The 27,643-nt window shown below is 43.7% G+C and overlaps 1 protein-coding gene across 2 annotated transcripts in view; it reads left to right on the forward strand.

The window, feature by feature from the left end:
• The window catches only part of slc8a4a (solute carrier family 8 member 4a), a 44,113-nt gene that overhangs the window by 7,027 nt on the left and 9,443 nt on the right, over positions 1-27,643 (forward strand). For both annotated transcript variants that reach the window (XM_029120696.2, XM_029120697.2), the window contains exons 3-4: positions 8,271-9,689; positions 9,906-10,423. In XM_029120696.2, coding sequence (XP_028976529.2) covers positions 8,346-9,689; positions 9,906-10,423 — 1,862 coding nt within the window. In that variant the 5' untranslated portion in view covers positions 8,271-8,345. The remainder of the gene's footprint in view (positions 1-8,270; positions 9,690-9,905; positions 10,424-27,643) is intronic.

Raw genomic sequence — 27,643 nt, forward strand, 5'->3', positions numbered from 1 at the left:
CTGGGCACTTTGGTGCAGATGTTCTTCCTTTACGCATTGTAGAATCAGTGCTGTGCTTTGTCTGCATTTTGACACGTGTGTGTAGTCTGGTCCTGGCCAGCATAACACTAGAATACACCTCTCACCAGACCAAGTAGAAATGTCAACACAAAGTCACACGCTGAAGACACCCAGTGGATGTTCGCATTTTCATGCAGCAGGACATGGACACTGATGATAAGGACAGTTAGTTCTTCTGTTTTAAATGACTGGTGTGTTTTATGAAAGGAAAGGCTCTGAGAGGAAAAGACGTTCTAGCTATTTCTCCAATGAATTCTGTAGTGCCCAGTGTCTTCACATGAATGGTTTTCTGTGTCTGGTTCTGCTCGCCCATACGGGCAGGGGGGTGGGTTGCCAGTCCGACTCCATCTCTATGTAATTATACAATTATATCATTAGTGATTCAATAAATGAAATGGGCCTGGGAAGCTGCATTAACATCAATAACTCTTGAATTGAAATGTGATTGTCAACAGAAGGGGAAAATAAGTGGTATGCAATGAGTAGAAGAGGACAGTGAGGAATAGAGAAAGGCAGTGAAGAATGGACAGTTAGGAGGTCCGTGAGGAAGAATAGAGGAGAACTGTAAGGAAAAGAGGAGGAGAGTTAGGAGAACAGTTAATAGAGGAGGACTGTAAGGAGTAGAGGAGGACTGTACGGACTAGAGGAGGACTGTAAGGAGTAGAGCAGGGCAATGTGTAGGGGGAGAAATAGAGGAGGACAGGGTATGATGAGGGAAGAAGACATATGGAGGTTATTTGGCAACACTACTAGTGACACAGAAAACCTGAAGCGTGGCTGCAGCACCTAGACTGCCAGCTGCTTCTTGAGACCAAGAGGAAGTGAGAATCTTGTTGTGTTTGCCCCGAGCAAAATGTCACCAAGAACTTTTGAAAAACGAGTTAGTGTTATTTTTGGCTGGCAAATGCCATATGCCGCAGATGCTGTGTTTCCCAGAGAACGGCCTGTGGCCTTTTACAGGGTGGCCTCACTTTACCTTACAGTATATTCATCTTTCACCAGAGGCAGTGCTGCAACAAAACACATGCAGCCTTGACAGGTGAACATCAAACACTGTGACTTTGAATTAATCTCCCTGACTGGCTTACTATTGGTAATCCTGTGATGTCACGGTCAAAAGCATGATTTTCCTTCCTGCTGCAGGAATATGTGTCTGGATTCGACATCCTAGAAAGCAAAAATAACCTAGTAGATTGAACAGGGTTACACAAAGCTGTGGGTTAGTAGAAGTGCATAGTTCCTCTCACCTCATTGAGATGAAGGTTTCGAGACATTATTTAGTGGCACTCAACAATGGTGTGTGTGATGGATTGTTTGTTCTTCGAGTGGAGGAGACCATTAAATGCAAAGGAAATGCTGCTCCTCAAACGCTGTTTTGGATTATTTAGGACGATCTGAATGGTAATGTGTTGCATGTGCCGTGAATATGAACGTGTGAGTGAGGACACGTGTGAAGCATATTAAAAAAGCGCAACAGGACAGCTCTGAATAAGCCTGCATGTTTTCACTGCTAAAGGGGAATGTTGTTGACCCATTTAAAATGTAATTTTCTTCTAAATGTCTGATACCAATTTCTGGTACTGTGGCATTTGTATTCACTCTATTGCGTTTATTCAATCCAAACTAGAATTGGGACTGTGTGGTCATTAAATTGTGTAATGTGACCTTCCTGGCAGTTTTTAAATGGGAACTTCTTGAATATTGTATCACAGTGTTGAAAGTAAAATCCCAGCATAGAAGTATTTATTTATGAGTTGGCATCGCTGTGTCTGTCGGTCTGTCAGGTGTGTATAGTGGATTCCTTACCTATTCATGGGCGTACTCACAATCTGGGACAACATGGATTAAATTAGGATTTTCTCTCCTTGATTAATACCGCGCACACATTACTTTGAAGGTGCAAAATCGTTTCAAAGCAAGATAATTAGATATGAAAAAAAAACAGATAATCTGATAATCTAAGGAGTATTCACTCTCCTGAGTCAGGGCTTTGACTGAGCCCTTCTAAGACAATATTTCTTCTGGTTAAACCCCTTCTAGTTAAACCCCTTCTAGTTAAACCCCTTCTAGTTAAACCCCTTCTGGTTAAACCCCTTCTGGTTAAGCCCCTTCTAGTTAAACCCCTTTTGGTTAAACCCCTTCTAGTTAAAACCCTTTTGGTTAAACCCCTTCTGGTTAAGCCCATTCTGGTTAAACCCCTTCTGTTTAAACCCCTTCTGGTTAAACCCCTTCTAGTTAAACCCCTTCTGGTTAAACCCCTTCTGGTTAAGCCCCTTCTGGTTAAACCCCTTCTGGTTAAGCCCCTTCTGGTTAAGCCCGTTCTAGTTAAACCCCTTTTGGTTAAACCCCTTCTAGTTAAACCCCTTTTGGTTAAACCCCTTCTGGTTAAACCCCTTCTGGTTAAGCCCCTTCTGGTTAAGCCCCTTCTGGTTAAACCCCTTCTGATTAAGCCCCTTCTGGTTAAGCCCCTTCTAGTTAAACCCCTTTTGGTTAAACCCCTTTTGGTTAAACCCCTTTTGGTTAAACCCCTTCTGGTTAAACCCCTTCTGGTTAAGCCCCTTCTGGTTAAGCCCCTTCTGGTTAAACCCCTTCTGGTTAAGCCCCTTCTGGTTAAACCCCTCCTCCATGTTCTTGCTGATGGTTGAGCATGGAGTCATGGTTGAGCCGTATCATGATAATAGATTTAACCATGCTCTTGGTGATGTTTTGGATGTTTTTGTATCCAAATCCTGACCGGTGCTTGTCCAGAACTTTCTCACAGGCTGGTTTAGAAAGCTCCTTGGTGTTCATCCTATCGTAGTTTGGATAGGATTGCTGTCATACTCTGGGGCCTTCCACAAACAGGCCAAATTAATCTGAGAGGTGGATTCTATTGAACTAAATATATGACTTCTGAAGGCAATAGTTGCATCCTTGGGTTATTTATCCTGTGAGTCGGAGCCAAGACATTGAATGCTTATGCAATCAAGAAGTTTCAGTTTTTTTATTTATAGTTAATTAGATAATAACCTTTTTATTTACCCCAGCATCAACAATATGTAGATTACAGAAAATCCCAATTCAAGTGGTTTTAGGTTCTGATTGCAACACTAGGAAACGTGCAGAAGTCCTTGGAAATGAATTATTATGTAATTCTCTGTATCTCGTGTTTTAGTGTGATTTAAAAAAAAAATAATGATATGTGTTATGTGTTTTTGGCATGTATTTCCCTTCATTACTGACTTGTTTTTCTTTACATGACTGACCTGTTTTTTGTAAATTTCTGCTGACATGCATGTGATAATCGTTCCCTGCCCCCTCCCTTTTTCCTTCCACAACTTCAAAGCCAAATCTTCAACCCCAAGCTCCCCTTAGGATTGGGTTTTAAAAAAATCTCCCTGTCTCTCTCTTTGCTTGCTCTTTGTTCCTCTGTGTTATCCCAATGTGCATGCTTCAGATAATAGGGAGCCATTTAAAATTAGCTGGAAGAAGGAGCGAAGATAAACCTCCACTTGGTCACTTCCATAAAGCTAAGCCTCATATATTTAAAGTAAACAGTCTTAGGTTTTCTCTTGTTATCTCAGTGTGTTGTGGGAATAGAGAATGTTTCATATTAACAGAAATTGTGCCAAACAATGAAACGAAACCTTAAGTCAATTCTACATGCCTCTAATTTTAGCTGAGGAATTGTCTTGAGGTGTTTGTTAATACAGTGATTATTTCATATTGTAGGGTTGTAAAAGGGAAACAAACAGATGTTGTTCAAATAAAAGAAGCAAGTGCTTAGATTGTTAGAAATAGACACAGCATCCCTTCACTTCTTAGAAATGGGCACTTGTTGACTCCGTTCTCTGAGGTTTGGCTTTTATTTCTGACTGGACAGAGGGTTAGTGTTCTATATTTGACCGTTTATTTTTCACACTGAAAGGACGGGATGTTTCCATGGTTTTCCTCTTCGGTTGGACAATATTTCCATTTGACCAAAGAAGTAAAGAATATTATTTAATTCTGCAGTGTGAACCGTTATTGTTTCCGTAGAGACAGTGCTAGTCAGATAAAAATAAGTCACCTTACGACCAAAAAAGAAGTCACAAAATCTGATCCTTGTTGTGAAACTCAAATGGGATCCTTGTAGTAAAACTCTGACAGGGTTTCAGACTGTTGTTAACAATGAGGAACACATGCTTCAGTTGTGTGAGAACAGCAGCAGTGACATGCAAGTGTTGTCTACTTCCTGTCTGATGGTCCCTTCATTAGTATGCTGCTCTGCTTTCATTCCCACCACTGTCTGCCAGCGTTGAGCAGCCATGGTCTAACCTGGAGAAAGAACAATTACATTATATTTAATTATTAACTGACACTATGGCCGCTACATTACATGGCCTTAAAGAGATCCTCTACACGGTCCGTCTTAGGACCGTGTCACTAAAAGGATTATACGTTCTGTGGGATGTCATAAAAACTGCCAACAAGTATCAGTGATCAGTTATGGAGTTTTTGGATTAACGTGATGTTTAGCATTGGTCAGCAGAGTGGAGGGGTTTCTGTCAAGAGGTAGATGGAGACAGGAGACGAGTGTGAATTATTGGCTAGGCTGGACTGAAGAGGCAGAAGCCGGAGGATACTTTGAATCATTGACTGCTTTTGGTACCTAAACCCAAGCTCCCATCACAATGAATCTGCATACAAGTCTGATATAGGTGGTATCTATGCAGCGATCCCTCACTCATATAGACGATAACACTGATGTATTTGTAATACATTATATTTAAGATGTGTTCTATTTCTACAGCTCTTTGCAGCAATGAGGGCTGAGATTCATAAATGTTTCATGCCCAGTCTATCATGTGGATTACAATACCACTTGTTTGGCAGTTATCCTCAACATGTCCGGTAGTCATTGTGATGGAATGTGGTATATATACAGTGGATATAAAAAGTCTACACACCCCTGTTAAAATGCCAGGTTATTGTGATGAAAAAGAATGAGACCAAGATAAATCATGTCAGAACTTTTTCCACCTTTAATGTGACCTATAATGTGAACAATTCAATTGAAAAACAAACAGAAATCTTTGTCGACTTTTCATATCCACTGTAGTTGTATGGACAGTTTGAATTGAAATTGAATTGATTTCTATGAGGAATGTCTGCCCCAGAAAATATGAAAACGGAACAAACAATATGTAAGATGTGCTCAAGTTATTTCAAACTCTATGTAGTTGTTTCTTGACTGTTGCTTTGCTCATTAGTGTCAGAATTCTCAGTGGAGGCAGGGAGAAATGGTGGCCGACTGATTGAACCGCTGATGAAACCTGCACATACATCTGATGTCCAGTTCTGGTTCCATTCTGAGTATCTAAACCTACAGACTTCACTCTGGGTGTTTGCCCCTAATGTCTGTCTTGATGGTCTTGTCACAATATGTGGTGTGTGCCTGTTTTGGGTCTCACAGTTTGGTCTGAGATGACTCACCTCCAAGAACAGCCAAGGGAGCATACTGCCTACAGACAATCAGTCCTGCTAATCCTATGATCAGATCAACTCATAATCCTAGCTTAATTCAAAACCCCTCATTCTCATTATTCAAATAATACTCCTCTTCTCAGCATACTCTTATGTTATTAATTTATATGTCTTAAATAATTGGGATTGACATATATTTCTAAATGAAAAACGCCTCCTCTGTCCCCATACAAGAAGGGAGCTCATTGAAAAGTATTGTAAAGGACAGTTATTGGTGGACGGGTAGCAAAAACAAATCTGACATGTAGTATCTCTTAAACTTGTCTATAGATAATGATGCTGTGTATGATGGTTTAAACCACCCAGACAGACACCATACAGCCACTGTTCTGGTGCAGTTAGCTAGGCAATGTCAGCTAATGTGATCCAAAATATGACATTTAAATTTCACTCATTTAGCGGACGCTGTTATCTTAGGTGATTTAAGGGAACTGTTATGACAAATATTTAGCCTTTTATCAATTGACCTTTTGGTTACTAGTCAGATGCTAACCAGTGGGCTAAAGGCTTCCTGCCTGCGGCCCCCTGACAACTAACCAGTAAAGCGTAGCTTAAGTTACTGTACTGTTTGACATTGTAATTTGATAGTGGGAATAATGGACAGAGTTACTTAAACGTCACCTGTGACTGTGAGGCAGCAGTATCTCCCATGGACATTCCACGGCAGCTTTGTCCTTTCTGCCAAACATGTTGAACAAACCAATTGGACTTTTCCATTTATATTTAAAATGTTAGGATTTTTCCTCCACTTTGACATGATAATATATTTCCGATTTTTTTTTTTACGATTAAATGAACTCAAATCACATTTTGTAACGAAACAAACCCTTGAAAATATTTGTCTGGATTTGTTGCAGAGGTGTTGTCCCTACCTGACTGTTATCCAGATCACTGTCCTCCATTGTCTCATTTAGTGTCATGATATGTACGCGTGTCCCATGTCCACAGAATACTTCCGCCTGCCCGACCGTACTGACCTATACAGCGAGTCCAAACGTGTATTACATTGGGCTACGTTGTGTGGTAAATGAATTAGCTGGTTGACGGTTGACGATGTGGAACGTCTGCTGGAAGCTTCTTAATAGGGTGCTATACTGTATGTAAAGACCAGACCGCCAAACGCTAACCAGCAAACACTATGCCGTACAGCTCTGCTTACAGTGGCTGCAAGGCTTCCCTTTGGATTGTGGAAGGCAGGGAGATACACTTTAGTTCCCAATCAAGCAGCTGAAGTTCCAGAGATAACCACTGGAGCGTTCAATACAGGCTGATGAAAATGTCAGTGCTCTGAAAACACAGGATTAGATCCTCCCTACAGATCTAGTCTGTTCATCCACCTCTGAGTAATCTTCTGTTTAGAGTGTAAACCGCTATGGCCACTTACCCACTTACCCAGAGAGGCTGTTTCTGTTCTTATCGCCGGTACAATAGCGGTGGGAGGTCCATTGTTTGGAAACAAAGTGGCCCTGCTGTGTTGCTGATAGGGTGATCATCCAGAGAGGTGGGCAGCTGACTGGTTAGTAAGGAGGTCACATAGGGACGAGTAGGGAGTAGGGATGCTCCCCTTAGGAGGTGAGTCCGTGGACCTCTGTAGAGTGAGAGAGAAGGGCACGGAGCTGCCTATGGGACTGTGCTGTTCCTGGAGAGAGAGTGATAGACTCAGGATGCAGAGGCGTCATTGGTCCTCCATGCGTGATGCTGACACTTCTATGAAGCACTCCTCAGCCAGGAAACCTCATGGATGGGATGGGGGGAAAACGTTTGGTTAACGTTACTCATTAAGATGTCGTTACTAGTGATTCATGGCCACAATTTAACACATTCGTTAAATGCCATATACATTAAAAAGAATGATTGGTTTGTGTTTTCCAAGAAGTGAATTCAGAATGGACACTGCTTTCTTCATAATAGACCTAATGTGTACAACACCGCAGAATGGGCAATTAGTTACACAGCAGAAGTGGTAAAACAGTTGCTGATGGATTGGAGTTTTAAATTAATGTGCTGGTTGAAAGTGAAACCAACCTTACTGACTGTGTTGTTAACTGTGTGAATGACCCAAAAGTATCCCTCCTTGACCACATTCCAACCGTTTAAGCCACCAAACAAGTACCTCTTTGATGCCTAAATTTACAATATTTCAAGCTGGCTATGGAGAGGATTTATTTTGCCAGTGTATACTATAAAATTAAGTTTTTTGCCGATGTCATCCTAGAATTTAGATTTTGAGTAGTGGAACCAGTGGTAATCAAACATTAACCCAAGTTCTTTGTGGGAAATTGTCTCCCACCCCGCTCCAACTTTGAAACGTTTTATTTTTCCATTAAGAAACTATCCTTAAATGAAATATTTAGATATATTATATATTCTGGCATAAATAAACCAATAAACGTGTTTACACATTTGTTTTTCATGTTAGTCATAACGTTCTCCAAAACATTTACATATTATACATTATTTATGTTTTTGTGACCCCATCGCAGTTTGTAATTCAGGTTCTGGACAACTACTTGTAGATGTTAACACAAATAAACTTGAACTTGGTTTTAATTGTCACGCAGGCCTGAGCTGATAAACCTTAGTGAAAGATAAGATCCACGCTGTGGCTCCAGGACCAGGGTACACTGATCCTGCAGTAATAACAAACAACATATTGCTCTTTCTAGTCTTCTAATCTCATTCCACTTCTACATTTATATCTTCAGAGGTGTCTGTTGAGAAGTTGGACGTGAAGTGGACTGACCTCTGGAGCCAGCTGACACGAATGTTCGGACGCTGGCATGTTCCGAACCCGAATTCTGAGCCTTGCCCGTCCCTCCGCCTCCTCCTCCTGTCTCTCCACCTCCCTCTCCACCTCCCTCTCCCTTCTCTTACTGCTCACGCACCTCTGCCAGGCCAGTTCAGACCACGCAGCCCCCGGCAGGCCGCCGAACAACTGCTCCGATGGGGATCCCTGTTCTGAGGGCGTGGTCCTTCCCATGTGGAACCCCCAGAACCCGTCGGTGGGCGACAAGGTGGCGCGGGCCATCGTCTACTTTGTGGCTCTCATCTACATGTTCCTGGGCATGTCCATCATCGCCGACCGCTTCATGTCTTCCATTGAAGTCATCACCTCTCAGGAGAAAGAGATCACCATCAAGAAGCCCAACGGGGAGACCAGCACCACCACCGTCCGCATCTGGAATGAGACAGTGTCCAACCTGACCCTGATGGCCCTGGGCTCGTCTGCCCCGGAGATCCTGCTGTCCGTTATCGAGGTGTGTGGCCACTCGTTTGAGGCCGGCTCTCTTGGCCCCAGCACCATTGTCGGTAGCGCGGCCTTCAACATGTTCGTCATCATCGCCCTCTGCGTGTACGTGGTGCCGGAGAACGAGACGCGCCGGATTAAGCACCTGAGGGTGTTCTTCGTCACGGCGGCCTGGAGCATTTTTGCGTACATATGGCTCTACCTGATCCTGGCTGTCATCTCCCCGGGCGAAGTGGAGGTCTGGGAGGCCGTGCTCACCTTTATGTTCTTCCCCATCTGCGTGGTTCAGGCCTGGGTTGCCGACCGACGCCTGCTCTTCTACAAGTACATCCACAAGCGCTACCGCGTGGACAAGGCTCGTGGCATCATCATTGAGACGGAGGGAGACGGCATGTTCACCAAGATGGACATGGAGATGGACGGCCAGGGGGGCAACTCCCACCACCATCCCAAGGACATGCTAGATGGAATGCTGGATGGGGCAGAGGAAGGCGGTGGGACAGGCTCAGAGGAGGACGAGGCTCGACGGGACATGGCCCGCACCCTAAAGGAGCTGAAGCAGAGACACCCAGAGAAGGACACGGAGCAGCTGATCGAGATGGCCAACTACCAGGTGCTGGTTCAGCAGCAGAAGAGTCGGGCTTTCTACCGCATCCAAGCCACTCGCATGATGATCGGGGCTGGGAACATCCTGAAGAAGCATGCTGCCGACCAGGCCCGGAAGGTGGTGAGCTGCCACGAGGCCAGCGGACAGGAGGAGGACCCCCACACCATCTATCTGCAGTTTGAACCCTCTCACTACCAATGCTTTGAGAACTGCGGCTCCCTCAAACTGTCGGTCGGGCGCCATGGGGGCGAAAGCGGCTGTACAGTCAAGGTTGGGGCTGCGAGCTACTCTTATTTGTCTTTGTTACTAATTATACTGTATAATACAAAGGCTATTATGTAAAGAAAGGCTTCAAGCTAAATGCAATAATGGGAAAGTTTTTTTTTGAGAGGGTCAAACTTGAGGGAGATTTCCTCCAGTAATTACTCCTGTCTGGTGAATTAATGAAATGCTCATTGAGTTTGTTTTGTTTCTGGGTCGCCTCAGGTGGACTATCGAACAGAGGACGGCACGGCCAACGCCGGCTCAGACTATGAGTTTGCTGAGGGCACATTGGTCTTCAAACCTGGAGAGACAGTGAAGGAGCTGACCGTGGGAGTGATTGACGATGACATATTCGAAGAGGACGAGCACTTCTACGTTCATCTCAGCAACCCTCGTATCGTCCACCGCGCCGAGACGGCCGTCCTGGAACCCAGCACCATAACCACCACCAGCAGCATGAGGAACCTCTCCCCCCACGTTCCCCCCAAGGCTGCCCTGGGCAATGCTCACACCGCCACGGTAACCATCTACGATGACGACCACGCGGGCATCTTCACGTTCGAGGTCGATTCCATGAGAGTGAGCGAGAGCGTGGGCACCATGCAAGTGAAAGTGCACAGGACGTCCGGGGCCAGGGGCAAGGTGGCCATCCCCTACCACACCCAGGAGGGCACAGCCAAGGCAGGGGAGGACTATGACGAGGTGGCCGGCAAACTGGAGTTCCAGAACGACGAGACCATGTGAGTCTGCCTGTCCTGTTTACTGCTAACGGTGTGTGTGTGTAGGTGTGTGTGTATGTGGATGTGTAGGTGTGTGTGTAGGTGTGTGTGTCATTCTAATAGTCCTCCATGGGCCTGGATTTAAGGCATGGCTGGCACATATTTTAAGCAGGCTTGGAGAGGAACAGCAGCAGATCAAACAGTGTGGAGGAGAGACCGAGAGCAGTGGGAGGAATACATGTAGCTATTTTAGTACATATTGCTATGGGAGTAATTTCATTGTAATGGGAAGATAATGGGTAAGTAATGGGTGACGTTTGGGATTTTGCCATTTTCATGGAGACAGGCTGCGTAGAGACACGAAGAAGATAGAGGATGAAACCAACTAAACAGGGTCAAGTATGTTAGAAGTGAGGTAAGAGAAGAGCTGGGCAGCTTGTTTATCTGGTGAAATGGGTTTGTGTGGTAGTGAGGATTTGAGTGACAGTAGATTTAGAGGTAGAGAACCAGATAAGAGGGCAGAAGGAGCAGCAGAGGGGATGAGAACGCAAAGCTGTGTGTTTTAACGTTTCTACTCTTGGGTTGGGGTTGGCTGACTGATGATGAAGAGTGCTTGGAGAGTTGTGTGTGTGGGCGCATGTATATGTGTGTGCGTGACAAATAGCGATGGTAATCATGTCTGGATTTTTTTCCTGTATGTACTGTCGGATGAGTGGGTGGAGGGACAGGTGCACGTGTTGTCTATTCATCTGAGAGGTGTGTGAGTGTGTGTGTGTGTGTGCGTGTGTGTGTGTGTGTAAATGGTGTGTAGGCTGGGAAAGTGGAAGAGTGGGCAGGAGTATACGTTTCTGCTTTCAAATGCATTGTTAATGCGGTATATGAGAATGAGTGTACTTGTTTCTAGAGATCCACATGAACCTAGGTTTAGGTTAGAGTTAGGTTTAGGGTAAGAGTTAAGATTTACTGTCTGTTTAAGGGTTGGAGGTTTATGAAAAGTCTAGATAAGATGGTGTGTGTGTGTGTGTGTGTGTGTGTGTGTGTGCGTGTGTGTCTGTCAGGGTTTTCGTCTGACCAGACTGCTAAACCTTCTCTTCCCTGCAGCGCAGCTCTAAATGGTCAGTCCAAAAAATAGGCAGTGCTACCTAGCCGAGTTGGCTTTGTACGTGTGTGAGAGACCGAGAGAGAAACAGAGAAGGGAGAGAGAAATAGAGAGAGGGGGACGGCAAGGGAGAGAAGTAAAGAAAGAGGGGGGAGATGGAGAGAGGGGGTGAAGGGGGTGAGCCAACTTTAACAGGCAAACTAACAAGGAGCCAGAATGAACAGGGTTAAAATTTAAGCAGCAATTTATTGTGTTTGCCCTCCAGTTTGTAGCTCCAACGAATACATTGGGATTTACACAGACAAACCTCAGATCCTAAAATAATACATGGAAAGATGTCACATTCTCTAGATTTATGGATTAGTGTTTGCATAAACCCCCTTCCTATTTTTCTAATTCTGTATGTGTGTGTGTCTGTGTCTGTCTGTTTATGAGTGTGTGAGTGTGTATGTGTGTGTCTGCTCTTCAGAGTGTAGTGCACTAACTGTGTTTTTGTGTGTATTCTCTTATTGGAAGCCCACTCGAAATGGGAAAAACAGGCATAAAACAATGTGATGAAATAGGAAGCGGAATGGGGAAAGGGGCCAGTTATATAAGCAGAGATTCATCGTCTGGAAAAGAGAGAGAGAGACAGCCTATACAGGAGGAATCAATACAGTCAAGAAGCATCTTCACTCTTCTGGCTATATGGCCACGCTACATTGACTACTGCTGGGTCAGAGGCTATTATCGCTTTGAACACACGTGCCTGTTTGATATTCATCCCAGAAGAGATTTACAAACAGGTTACAAACACTTCTGAACTCATGGGCACACTATTAATAGTAATTATATTACTGTCCAAAAAACAGGTCATTTTATTTTATTGTTTAATGTTTTAATTCATAACTAGGCCACATTCAAATCCTTGAATCCATGAAAGTAATTTATTATGGCACATTTTTTCAGTTCATAACCTACTCAGTCACAATCAGCCATTGCTACATGCTACACATATTTAGACGTTCTCTTTTAGATTTGTCCTTCCATTTCTGTGCTCCTAGTTTTGGTTGCATGGTGGCAATGTTTTAGCCAGATAGCTACAGAACTGTAGTTAGACAAATGTACTAGTTAAGGGAACTCTGAGTTAGCGCTTATTTAAGAAAAGGTAATTCTATTTTTCATATTATTATTCGGAAATTCATTCTCTATCGGGCATTGGTGCGGAACCGCGTTCTTACAGGTGAGTATTTGCAAAATTCTTTGTTTTAGTTTTTTTCCTGAATAAATCCTAGTGCAGATTTAACTACGGTGGCAATGGGCAAAATGTATAATTCCATAATAAATTAAAAGAAATGTTATGTTTTGCATATCTTTTTCCACTGTACCAAATCGTGATTTAACATTTCCAGTATGTACCGAACCTTGACTTTAGCGTGCCGTTACCTACTGAACCGTGACTTTAGCGTGCCGTTACCTACTGAACCGTGACTTTAGCGTACCGTTACCTACTGAACCTTGACTTTAGCGTGCCGTTACCTACTGAACCGTGACTTTAGCGTGCCGTTACCTACTGAAACGTGACTTTAGCTTACCGTTACCTACTGAACCGTGACTTTAGCGTGCCGTTACCTACTGAATCGTGACTTTAGCGTACCGTTACCTACTGAACCGTGACTTTAGCGTGCCGTTACCTACTGAACCGTGACTTTAGCGTGCCGTTACCTACTGAACCGTGACTTTAGCGTACCGTTACCTACTGAACCGTGACTTTAGCGTGCCGTTACCTACTGAACCGTGACTTTAGCGTACCGTTACACACCTACTATGTAGGATTTCTTCAGTAAAAAACTATTACAGCATTTTGTAATTACTCACTTGCCAGAAAGTGGTTCCGCATGAATGCCCAATAGAGAATCAGCTTCTGAATAAAAATATGAAAAATTGAATTACCTGTTCCAAAAAAAGTGCTAACTCAGAGTTCGACAACGTTCTTCTTAGCCTTGCTAATGTTAGCTTTGGGTTCCCAGTAGATAGCTACAGAGAGTTGGTCTAAGTCTTCTTTCGATTTGCTGTTTTTGTAGTGTATGCTGTAGTAGACAAGGGAGGAAACAGTGAGCAAACAGTAAGCTATATATAATATCATCCAGGTAAAATGCATGTTCACAAAATAAGCCAAGGAGGAAAATCTGCCTCGCAGAAGGTGAGTGACTGGAATGGGATTGGCTGGGAAGTAGCAGCGTGCTCCAAAAAATATAAAATGACATTCCACTGTTTTTTTTCCCTGAATAAATCCTATCTAGTGCAGCTTTAACAAAGTAATGTTGACGCTGGAGTTTAGGGTATCACCGTGATTGGCTGTTGGAGTTAGGGTATCTCTCTGATGGGCTGTAGGTGTTAGGGTATTTTTAATTGGCTGTTGGTAGAACAAACCATAAAAAAAAAAGGTTGAATCATAATGCTGTATAAAAAAAACAGCGAATAGTAAAAAACATGAATCTCTTCATCAATGCAATTCTTCTGTTTAATAACTGTTAACCTTCTCGATAATACTGAATACTATCATTGACTGACAAATTTATAATTACATTTAAGCCAACCAAATAAATATATTTAAGCCTCCAGACCTGGCCCGGGACAACATTCACGGTCGCCCCCCCCCCCCCCCCCCCCCCCCCCCCGTCGGCGTCACTGCCCTAATATGTTCTATTTAAGTAATCCACATCTTTGACCCGGGTTCAACAGCGCTGAGGGACCAGGCCGAATTTTTTGAGAATGCCTTCCTCTGTGTTCGGTCTGTTGCTCTGCTCCTCTTCCTTATTCCAGAATCTGCCTCAAATATCATGCCTGTCGCCTGGCAATCATTTGGAATAGCAATTACACTGTTACCTAGCTACGTAAATGAGTTAGGACACTCACAGTGTGGGGAATAACACAGATTCTGCAGCTATTGGGATGGTTTCGGGGGCACAGATTAATCCTAGTCCTAGACTAAAAAATTAAGCTGAATGGAGATTTTAATTAAGCTTGATTTCTTTTAGTCCAGGACTAGGGTTAATCTGTGTCTGCAAAACCAAACCATTCTGTAATTACTGTACCTACACACACGCCGTTGATTGTGTTAACAGACGTATGCAGTTACCTCAGTAGGGGGTGGGAAAATCTAAAAAGAAACACATTATTCTGGCATCTCCAATGAAGACAAAACACTTTCATTGTTTTTCTTTATGGAAAGAATTACAGATTGACTGCGGAGAATGTTCTCCCATGATAGTGACAGATTTGCAGTCTGTCTTTTTTGTTGTGCACTGTTTCTTCACTCTCACCACCGAGATCAAACAGTGGCTTAGATCACACGTTTTTATGCCAAAGCACTGAAACATAATCGCTTCTAATCCTAACGCCATAAGGTTCAGCTGCAGTGATGAACACATCTACATCTGTGCCAAAACCAAAACATCATTACATTGGAGATGAATCAGGTGGTACAAAGGAGAGGAGAGACCGAGCATTTCTTTTAGTGATTTAGGCCTGGAGTCAGTTTGAAGCAAGTCACAGGCATTGCTTTTTTAAAGGTAACGATTGCTGACATCCCATTCTTGGGGGAACGTGAATTGAAAACTGCATGAGTCGGCTCATTATCTGAAACCCTCTACCTCCTCTCCACCAAGGCCTCATTCCTGACCCTATATCCCAGGGAATAACATAAGCTAATTGCCATGTTCCATGGACAAGTGCCTGGACAAGTACCTGTGTTTCCTCTTGAGTGAGGTGAGGTTGTACTCTATGAATGTTGTAGATCAACTTGCAAGAGTGAGTCACTGCCTTGATGTTAGCAGAGAACAACAACGTGTCCTCAAGGGTCACGCCAACGTTCTTTGCACTCTGGGAGGAGGACATTTTAGTTGTCAAACATGAAGGACATGTCCTGGAGTGGACCGATCTTTCTGTGAAAGAAGAGCAGCTCTGATTGTAATTCGATCGATAGACACTCTTAACCCATCAGAGTCTATATATTGTTTGTCCAGGTGATGTAAGACCTCTTTGGAGTTGAAGAGGTTACCCATGTGGGAGAGGACAGCCTGCCCCTTCGTTAAAACCTAGGTAGTAATAGAACAAAGGGAATGTGTTGAATTAGGTCAGCTGTGCAGCAACTTACCACACCCCTTTTAACTGTAATAAATATGGACTGTTCATGTATCTACCTCAGAAATTCCTCTGAAGACTCTTATGTAAGCTAATAGTTTATTCGCATCTCTCTATTTGCAAATAAACTGTTAATTGTGCCAAGAGAATTTTGTCTCTGTACTTACTTCTTTAAAACAGGCCTGGCTTGTCGCTAGGCCTGGGGAATACCTATGGGAGTGGGAAAGGGGTGGGAAAAACTGTATTTTTTTCACCTCAAAACGTAACTCACTCTAATTCATGCATGTACTCAGAAGAATAATACCTTCAGTGCAACAGTAGCTAGTTAAGTGAAGATGGCAGCAAAATCGCCAAATAAAACCCATCGATATCTGTAGATGTATGTCATGTTTGTGGTGAACCATATCAGTCTGTGAGAAACAAACATAACCTTTTCCTGGGTAAATGTCATTATTGTGACTGGACTACACCCTCGCTTTAGAAGATATAATAGGACTGGTAATGCTGAATGATGGGTTTTCTAAAACAGTATGGCTCCTGTTGCAATTTTCTGCTTAACTATAAAATGTGGATGAGGTAGGAAGAATTAGCGGTTTTGTGAAGGGAAAAAGCTCCCCCCCCAAAAAAGGATATGATATATTTCAATCTAGGTGGGAACTAAAAACTCAGGATGTGTTCTCTCCAGTTCAAAGAATTTGTGAAACCACGCTATGCCCGCCTTCAACAAGCCTGTGAGGGGAGTGTTTGTTGAAAACACAACATCCAATAGAAATCTTGCCGCTGACTTTCTTTAATAGGGAAGTTTCCAGAACTCCAAGGAGGCCAGACAAGATTTGAAGTGTGGCCTCGCAAAACTAGGGACTAGGAGATAGTGAGAGTTAAGAAGTGAGTTGGGTGGAGACAGCACACTTAAGCATCTTAGAAAGGAAAGACAGGAGAGATACCAGCCTGTAGTTTTTCACATCAGAAGAGACATGTGTTGGTTAGTTACTCCGGCTATCGTAATGTCCTCTGGGACGCAGCCAGTGCTTAGCGAAGAGTTGATGAGAGAGGTGAGGAATGAGAGATTGTCTGGAGAAGGGAGGAGTAGATAGGGTTAAGAGGGCATGATGTCGGGCCTATCCCCTCTTTTGACATGGGCTTGTATCCCGTTGAGCCATGACCAAATTTAGTGAGCACATTTTGGAGCTCCACCCCAAGCAAGGCATTTCGTCGGTTTAAACGTGTTTTGAGGGGTTACTAATTTAAACCGCATTCCGCGTCTTTTATCCATCTTTTTAAACTTCATGCCCCTTTCTCTACCCTCTGTCCCCAAGAGCCCTCTCTAAGACACACCTTAGCAACCGCTCAATTTCTCTCATACTCCCTCTCTATCCTTCTCTCCGTCGCTCCCCCTCTCGCTAGCCTCCAGGGAGGCGTCTGATGTGTATCTGTTGACCGTGTCTCTATCTTTGTCCTGCTCTTTTTTTTTCCTCCATTATGTATTTTAGGAGACGATCCATATAATGCCTGTAGCTCCTGTGTCCGTACCCCACCATAGTGCTGAGTTCTCTCCTCAGTCATCACACCCGGGGTGTGTATGACGTCTCAGCCAGCCTTTTGCTAGTCAAACCGCTGCCTGTGTGTGTCCAAGCTTGTGTTTGTGTGTGGACAGAAATAGACAGCCGCCCACATATCATTAGGGAGATGGAGGGAAGCAGAGGAACAGACTTAATGTGAGCGCGGAGGGCTGATGCAAACACATGGGCTCCCTCTGAGGCACACTGAAGAGTACACCGCAGCAACCTCCATTAGCTGTGTGTGTCTGGCTCTGACCGGGTGCTTCTGTGCCGTTTGGACGTCAGCGGGCATAATCTGCCACACGCTGTTATTGAAGTGACATGGACACAGGGGCATTCACCAAACGCACACACACACGTTATCCCTTAATCAGCAAAACCTTCACACCCAAACATGCCATTACCACACACACCAGTGGAAACATCGTGGATGCAGTGATGGTGGTGCAGTTCCACACTATGCCGGTGTTGTTGCTGCATGAAACTGGTATGTAGCTTATTTCACACCCTGATGCGGTTATGTTTTTCCTGTTTATTTCCCCCGTGGGCATTAACACGGCATACGCAAACATTCGCCTTGGAAATGAACACAACGTTGGAAGCTCTGTCGCAGTTCACAGGAGCTTGTAATTAGGGACTAGGAACTTATTCTCCATCACAGGACTGTGCTGCCAAAACCTCCTGTTACCGTGCTATTGTATTACAGAAGGTTTGTGAAGGGAGGACATCACCTGATCATATCCATAATGGAGAGAATGGAAATGTATCATAGACATATTAAAACCCTTCGTGTGATGTGTTTGACACCGTTGAAGTTATTCCGTTCCAGCCGTCTGCCCTTCCTCCCCAGTAAAGGTTTCACCATCCGCCTTTAGGATGACCCTGCCCAGGGTGCCCTCTTTACCGACCCTGCCCAGGGTGCCCTCTTTACCGACCCTGCCCAGGGTGCCCTCTTTACCGACCCTGCCCAGGGTGCCCTCTTTACCGACCCTGCCCAGGGTGCCCTCTTTACCGACCCTGCCCAGGGTGCCCTCTTTACCGACCCTGCCCAGGGTGCCCTCTTTACCGACCCTGCCCAGGGTGCCCTCTTTACCGACCCTGCCCAGGGTGCCCTCTTTACCGACCCTGCCCAGGGTGCCCTCTTTACCGACCCTGCCCAGGGTGCCCTCTTTACCGACCCTGCCCAGGGTGCCCTCTTTACCGACCCTGCCCAGGGTGCCCTCTTTACCGACCCTGCCCAGGGTGCCCTCTTTACCGACCCTGCCCAGGGTGCCCTCTTTACCGACCCTGCCCAGGGTGCCCTCTTTACCGACCCTGCCCAGGGTGCCCTCTTTACCGACCCTGCCCAGGGTGCCCTCTTTACCGACCCTGCCCAGGGTGCCCTCTTTACCGACCCTGCCCAGGGTGCCCTCTTTACCGACCCTGCCCAGGGTGCCCTCTTTACCGACCCTGCCCAGGGTGCCCTCTTTACCGACCCTGCCCAGGGTGCCCTCTGTACCGACCCTGCCCAGGGTGCCCTCTTTACCGACCCTGCCCAGGGTGCTCTCTTTACCGACCCTACCCAGGGTGCCCTTCGTTGGACCACTGGGCTAATCAGCAAACAGGATTCAATCCCATGTCTCACAATGACGCAGTGAACTGCTAGGTAGCGGCTTTACCGCTGCGCCATTCAGGGGCCCCCATCCTCTCCTTGTAATCAAATACTAATTCAGACCTGGGACATCAGGTGAGGCCAATTAGCTAGCAGGCGGAAACCAAAAACAGCGTTAGGGCCTTCCAGGACTGGGATTTCCTCCCCTGGTGTAGACCATATATGTCTGATGTATATCAACATCAGATATACTGTACATGATGAGAGGAGTATTATCTATGTCAAGCGTGGGAAGAGAGAAGGCAGGCTGGTGATTGATGGAGAGATAGCCATTAACACTATCACAGTTTCCCCAGTCTTTCTATCTCTCCTCATATCTCCTTCTCCCAAGCCACTCACCCCCACAGAAAAAGTTAAACAATTAGAGACTACAGAGGTGTATGATTCCGACACCAGGGAAGAGAACTCTGGAAATTAATTACATTTTTTATCTTATATCATACTTCAGATCTCTATCTCCCCCTCCTCTCTCTATCTCCCCCTCCTGTCTCTATCTCCCCCTCCTCTCTCTATCTCCCCCTCCTCTCTCTATCTCCCCCTCCTCTCTCTATCTCCCCCTCCTCTCTCTATCTCCCTCCCCCTCTCTCTCCTTTCTCTACCCCTCACTATATGAGTAATTATGAGGAGGCTCTGTTTCAGTGTTGTTCCCCAAAGCCCTCTTCTAATTTCTTCCCTGAGAATCTTCCTCTGTACCTTTACAGCTCTTTCTCGGTCGATCTTACTGGCTTCCCCTGTGAAGAATGTAGAAATATTTGCAACCAAACCTTTTCATTTTTAACAACAATTATTTTGTGATTTTGGTGCAGAGAAATATTTATTTATTGGAAGAAATACTTTTTCATATTCTCATAAATGCTTTTACACCTTTGACTTCAGGCAAACTGGGCAGATACGTTAAGGGTGGTAATCAGGATAAAGAGGAAGGGAAGTGGGCGAGATATCACAGACTTTGGCCATTGAGAATGTCAGGCACAGACAAACTTGGCAGCCTATTGGGAAACAGCAGCGCTCATACTGGGCTATGCAAGTACATTACATCCATTTTAGTCATGAAGAAGTACAGTTGAATTTCTTGCATTTCCACTCCAGAGGAGTATAGTATTTTCCACTACAATGCACCAGCCTTTAGGCCTACAGAGCAGTACAATGGCCTCACCATCACAGCGTGCAATGCTAAAGCCTCATTAATAATGTATAACAATAATTATGAAGCTTCACTAACTCTGCATTTACACTATATAAACCTATAGGTGAGGCTTCACTAACACTACATTTACACTATATAAACCTATAGGTGAGGCTTCACTAACGCTACATTTACACTATATAAACCTATAGGTGAGGCTTCACTAACTCTACATTTACACTATATAAACCCGTAGGTGAGGCTTCACTAACGCTACATTTACACTATATAAACCCGTAGGTGAGGCTTCACTAACTCTACATTTACACTATATAAACCTATAGGTGAGGCTTCACTAACTCTACATTTACACTATATAAACCTGTAGGTGAGGCTTCACTAACTCTACATTTACACTATATAAACCTATAGGTGAGGCTTCACTAACGCTACATATACACTATATAAACCTGTAGGTGAGGCTTCACTAACGCTACATACATTGGAAAGAGCTTGGTTAAATGATGCAGTGGAGAGAAGAACATTTCAGGGAGAGGCGGCAGAGCCGTCAATTTTGTATGTAATCTTGTTCGGGTCTTTGCACGTCAAACAAGTTTATTGGCCAATCAGCACTTGAATATGGCTTACATCACTTAATTATTTAACATGTACAGTATGGTATGAAGTAGATGCAGCTCTGGGTCATGCACCTGCCTCTGCAGTATGAAACACGTCCCAACAGTATACTTCAGTCATGGCTAAAAGGGAAACAGTCTCCTCCCCTTCCTCAAGCTTGCTAACTTGAGACTGCTTGCCAGAAAAAAAGCTAACTAATTGATGTATGCAAACAATGTTAACTAAAAAGCTAATTATGAAACTAGTCCACACACACCTATCTTGTTTTTAATGAACCCCCTTCTAATACGCTGACATACAGTGGATATAAAAAGTCTACACACCCCTGTTAAAATGCCAGGTTTTTGTGATGTAAAAGAATGAGACAAAGATAAATCATGTCAGAACCTTTTCCACTTTTAATGTGACCTATAATGTGAACAGTTCAATTGAAAAACAAACTGAAATCTTTGAGGGGGGAAGATTTTAAATAAAAACCTTACAATAACCTGGTTGCATAAGTATGCACACCCCCTTATAACTGGGGATGTGGCTGTGTTAATATGGCACAACAGAGAAATTACCAAGAACTGGACGTGCCTCCAAAATTGATAAAAAGACAATAAGAAAACTGGTCAGGGAGGCTTCCAAGAGGCCTACAGCAACATTAAAGGAACTGCAGGAATTTCTTGCAAGTACTGGCTGTGTGCTACATGTGACAACAATCTCTCGTATTCTTCACATGAATGGGCTTTGGGGTAGGGTGGCAAGATGACCTTTTCTTTCAAAGAAAAACATCCAAGCTCGGCTGAAGTTTGCAAAAACAATCATCAAGTCCCCCAAAAGCATGTGGCAAAATGTGTTATAGTCTGATGAAACCAAGGTATAACTTTTTGACCATAATTCCAAAAGGTATGTTTGGCGCAAAAACAACACTGCACATCACCCAAAGAACACCATACCCACAGTGAAGCATGGTGGTGGCAGCATCATCCTTTGGGGCTGTTTTTCTTCAGCTGGAACCGGGGCTTTAGTCAGGGTGGAGGGAATTATGAACAGGTCCAAATACCAGACAATTTTGGTACAAAACCCTCAGGCGTCCGTTAGAAAGCTGAAGATGAAGAGGAAGTTCACCTTTCAGCATGACAACGACCCAAAGCACACATCCAAATCCACAAAAGCATTGCTTTACCAGAAGAAGATTAACGTTTTGGAATGGCCCAGCCAGAGCCCAGACCTGAAAGCAATTAAACATCTGTGGGGTGAACTGAAGAGGGCTGTGCACAGGAGATTTGTCACACTTTTGCAAAGAAGAGTGGGCAAAAATTGCCACATCAAGATGTGCCATGCTAATAGTTTAAGGGTGTGCACACTTATGCAACCAGGTTATTGTGAGTTATTTTATTTATTTATTTTCCCCCTCAAAGATTTCTGTTTTTTTTTCAATTGAATTGTTCATGTTATAGGTCACATTAAACCTGCCATTTAACAGGGGTGTGTAGACTTCTTATATCCACTGTACCTGTCTGCCTATCTCACATAAAGCTGGACCCTTCTCGATTGGCTTTTTATTAACCCATCATAAAACAGCCCTGAAACACTCATTTTAGGAGCTAATTATTAAACTAAAATCCATTCAAATCTTGAAAAGACACCTGTACAAATTAAAGGCCCTGCGGAAATTACCCTGCGGCCATGAAAAAAAATGCTGATCGAAGAATCTGATCCAATTTGATTGCGATCGAAGAACCTTCTCCAAAGGTCAAAATAATAAATCACTCTCATCAGCTAAATCTGACAGGTGGTTTATACTATATACTATATGCTATAACACACTCCCTACAGTAGTCGTGGGCAAAAGAAGAATGGAGAGAAGGATCTAATCTGGAAAGAAGGAAGCAGCTTGAATCAATAGTTGATGAGTAGGGAAAAAAAGAGAATTGCTAATCAACAGACTGTGCAAGACAGGAGACAGGATGCGGGTGGGAAAATAGGGTCAGTTTTCCTTTCCTTGGTTCTAATAGTCAGTCCTCTGGGATTCTCTGGCTTCTTTTCATCAGCCATCAGCCATCGGGTAGCACATTCAGGCACACAGATGTAGTGGTAGAGAAACGAACCAGAGAGGCAGGTGAAGCCATAACGTTGCTCGTCACTGTCAACTCCTTAGGGACGCACATCCATGCACCAGACAAGAATCCTTTTGGAAGGTGTCTGTTGTGAAGAAGCATGTGATTCATACAGGTAGCTGAGCAAAATGAATAATGAGCTCCGTGTTGTTTTTTTATTTTTTATTTTATTTTCACATATAGTCAGAGACATGGAAATATAAGGCTGTACGCCCCGGGAGAAAGATGCTTAAATGCTCTCTCCGTCTAAAACCCATTTAATCCAGCAAACCTCTTTCAATCTACACATAATACCCCATAATGAAAAAGTGAAAACACTGTCATTATGGGGCAAATGTTTGACAATTTATTGAAAATTAAAAACTGACTGTACATGAGTATTCAGATCCATTATTCATACTTTGTAGAAGCGTTTTTGGCAAGCGATCACAAATTCTAATCTTCTTGGGTATGCCTCTACCATCTTTGCCATGTCTGAAATGAATCTGAAATTTAGCTTAGATGCATCCTTTATCCTTTGATCATCCTTGATGTCCTTTTAATTAGATTTATGTCCACTTGTGGTGAATTCAATGGATTGGGCCTTTTTTTTAGAAAGGCACACCTGTCTATTCATATGGTCACACGCTTTACAGTTAATGTCAGATCAAAGACCAAGTCATGAATCAAAGGAACTCTCCGTAGACCTCAGAGATCTTTACATTGTGTCAAGGTATAGATCTGAGTAAGATAATAAAAAAATGCTGAAAATCGTTGAACGTTGTCAGGAGCACAGTAGGCTTTTGAAATGGAAGAAGTATGGGTCCACCAAGAAGTATCTAAAGCTGCCCAACCAGCCAAACTAATTAACCAAGGATGAACACTTTTTGTTCCTTGAAGAAAACCTCATCAAGAGTGGACTTGACATCAGATTTGGGCAAAGATGAATCTTTCTGCGTGACAATGTTAGCGGGTATGAATCAACTCAAAGCTATCCTCCCAGTCTGATAAAGATATTGCAGTGTCCAGCTCTTACTCTTTGGAGGGTGTATTAGAGGATAGAAATGTATAGACAAGATCAGATCTGCATTTGACAAAGGGGTTGATGCACCTGTCAAACATTGTAGGGGTGGCATTCTGGTATGTACAAAAGTGTGTTCTTAACATAGCTGTTATCTGTATGTACAGGGGGGAGAACAATTATTTGATTTTGCGGGTTTTCCTACTTACAAAGCATGTAGAGGTCTGTAATTTGTATCATAAGTACACTTCAACTGTGAGAGACGGAATCTAAAACAGAAATCCAGAAAATCACATTGTATGTTTTTTTAATAATTAATTTGCATTTTATTGCATGACGTAAGTATTTGATCACCTACTAACCAGTAAGAATTCCGTCTCTCACAGACCTGTTAGTTTTTCTTTAAGAAGCCTTCCTGTTCTCCACTCATTAGCTGTATTAACTGCACCTGTTTGAACTTGTTACCTGTATAAAAGACACCTGTCCACACATTCAATCAAACAGACTCCAAACTCTCCACAATGGCCAAGACCAGAGAGCTGTGTAAGGACATAAGGGATAAAATTGTAGACCTGCACAAGGCTGGGATGGGCTACAGGACAATAGGCAAGAAGCTTGGTGAGAAGACAACTGTTGGCGCAATTATTAGAAAATGGAAGAAGTTCCAGATGACGGTCAATCTCCCTCGGTCTGGGGCTCCATGCAAGATCTCACCTCATGGGGCATCATTGATCATGAGGAAGGTGAGGGATCAGCCCAGAACTACAGGGCAGGACCTGGTCAATGACCTGAAGAGAGCTGGGACCACAGTCTAAAAAAAAAAACATTAGTAAGACACTACTACACTACTACAGACACTACTACAGCGCATGTCCAGGCCTGTCTGAAGTTTGCCAATGACCATCTGGATGATCCAGAGGAGGAATGGGAGAAGGTCATGTGGTCTGATGAGACAACAATAGAGCTTTTTGGTCTAAAATCCACTCGCCGTGTTTGGAGGAAGAAGAAGGATGAGTACAACCTCAAGAACACCATCCCAACCGTGAAGCATGGAGGTGGAAACATAATTATTTGGGGATGCTTTTCTGCAAAGGGGACAGGACGACTGCACCGTATTGAGGGGAGGATGGATGGGGCCATGTATCGTGAGATCTTGGCCAACAACCTCCTTCCCTCAGTAAGAGCATTGAAGATGGGTCGTGGCTGGGTCTTCCCGCATGACAACGACCCGAAACACACAGCCATGGCAACTAAGGAGTGGCTCCGTAAGAAGCATCTCAAGGTCCTGGAGTGGCCTAGCCAGTCTCCAGACCTGAACCCAATAGAAAATCTTTGGAGGGAGCTGAAAGTCCGTATTGCCCAGCGATAGCCCTGAAACCTGAAGGATCTGGAGAAGGTCTGTATGGAGGTGGGGGCCAAAATCCCTGCTGCAGTGTGTGCAAACCTGGCCAAGCTCGCTCTACATTGAGCGGGGTAGTGGGGATGTCTTTTGAAAGGAGCATAACGTTTTTTTGTAATTTCCCCTATTTTACACATGCATAGTACTTCTAATCCTCAATGTTGGAAGAATTCTCATTTTAACACCGTATAGGGTTTCCATCTCTTTCTGTTTTATGTAGTATACCAATAAAAGATATGACATGAAAAAGGGAAATGCGTTAGAAGCCCTTTTTCTTAATTTTTTTTACATTTCCTCTATCTCATCTATGCTCTGACTAGAGAAACTTGCCGAAGACCATGACTCTTAAACAAAACATACACTATTGCTACATGTTGCCATGCCAACCCTATGATCGTGTGTTTCATCCAGTTCCCCCACAGCTGTGCATGCAACCGTCATTTAGCATTGCTAATGTGTGTTAGTGTTGACATTAATGTGCTAAAGCCTCACCTGTGCACACCAGGCAATATAACTAAATTTAGTATAACAGATTTATATTATGACAAATGTATAACATTATGCATTTATGCTTGCCTGATATTTCATCTCTCTGTATTTTTCCTCCAGAGAGAAAGGCAGACCGGTCAGTGCGTAAATCATTGTCAGTGATATCCCTTATCATACTGTGTCGTAAAGGAGGCCGCCCACGCAAAGTTGAAGGGCCCCAAGCAATTCAGGCCCCCCACCCACGTATTCACCTACACTGTGTTGGGCATTGAGATTTTTCTACTCAACAGAATTGCGAGCCAATCCAATCCTACCACATAGGTGTTTTAATATTCTGAGTGGTGCAATTCTATTTATTCTGTACATTATTTTGTAGCCTCTTCATATACAATAGCTGGAAATAAAAACCATGGGAGAATTTGTTCTCTAATTGGTAAAGTCTTTGCAGGCAGGAAAGCAAAATCTAAATCACTGCATGTTACCATTTTGTTTTATAGAAACAGATCATGCCCCTGATGAGAACAGAGTGTTGTTTTATAGAAACAGATCATGGCTCTGATGAGAACAGAGTCTTGTTCAAACTTTAGTTCTCAGAAAAGTTCTCAAAAAAGCTACTTGAACCGTCGACCTTAAGCTTCACCCAGATGACTCACCATTGAGGTACAGCCTAGAGCCTGATGACGATTCTGAAATGTTGTGCTGATGAATGACACCCGGGTAGCCACCCCTTCGTTCATTATCTGTAATCGGAAGAATTAGGCTCATTTCAGCTGCCAGGAAACATCACACTGTCACTCAAATAGTGTGATGTTTGTTCTAAGCAAAGCTTTTGTCTAATTCAGCGTTCTGCCTAAAGCAGCGGGGGGCGCCAAGAGGCTGAAGCGTAGAGAGAGACAAGGGAGAAGGTGCAACAACAGGCACACACACACACAGGTTCTGCACACGAACAGAGAACCATGCAGATCTGAGCCAAACCCTGTACCACCTGTAAACACATCAAAGCTGAAAACATTTATTAAAAGACCAAAAAAGTATTTCAAAAAAACACTGTGATGTTTTTGAAATTGAAACCATGAATATCACTGTGACCTTAATGTTTCTACACGTGGGATTCATTTAAAATGTTAGCATTTTAACATGCTGTAAATCTGCATTGAAAGTAAAATGATGGTGTTTCAAATTGTTCCTTACCTGCAAGTGTTGTTACTGGCTGTGATATTTTGCCTCGACCCCTGGATCAAAGTCAAAATGGGAACGCCATTTTTTCATTTTTGTAACTGACCTCCAATTTGCTAAATCATCTTGTCTCCTCCCAACTGCAACAAATCAAAATCGTTAACTACAATCACTAATGTATGAAAGTCCCTCTGAGTCAGAGCATCTGCTAATGGCACACATGTTAAAATAGTGTCAATGCAGGCATTCCTCCCTCTGCGCCTGACAACCTAAGTAAGCCGTAAGCTTTCCAGTAGTGATCAGCTGAATGCTATAAATGTGCCTTCGACTGCTGCGTCACCTGGGATTTCTGTCTATTAAGTGCAAGAAAATCACGTAACTGTACTCTTTTACAGGTGTTCAGAAGGTGTAAATATTGAGCTTTTTTAAGTCCAACTTAATGATGGATTTGGGAAACGTCTCCGGAATGTAATGGCACTCCTAGCCAGATCCTTGCCATGAACTTAGTTTAAAACTTTTTGGGGAGATGCGGGGCCCTACTTGATATGAGCGTGCTGTTTTGCTACAGTCCGTTAGAGGTTTTGCTCATGTGAGTGACAGAGACATGACATAAACAGACATTACCCAAAGGCAACCTGAGGTTTGTCTTCCTGCTCGCTCACATTTCCTCCTGTTTAATAAACTGTCTCCTTCTGGCCATGTGCAATATTGTTGTCCTCTGGGACCCGTCAGTCTGTGTGGACTGGCAGGGGAAGCTGACTGTGGATTTCTCCACTCATCTGTGTGTACCGGAGCCTGTCTGCCAGAGGGGGTCTGCCTGTGTTGGCTAGAGGTCTTCTGGGCCAAGAGCACAATGGATGGGAGATTATTCTTATC

Source organism: Esox lucius, chromosome 7 (genome assembly GCF_011004845.1).
Source record: "Esox lucius isolate fEsoLuc1 chromosome 7, fEsoLuc1.pri, whole genome shotgun sequence".
Classification (NCBI taxonomy): Eukaryota; Metazoa; Chordata; class Actinopteri; order Esociformes; family Esocidae; genus Esox; species Esox lucius.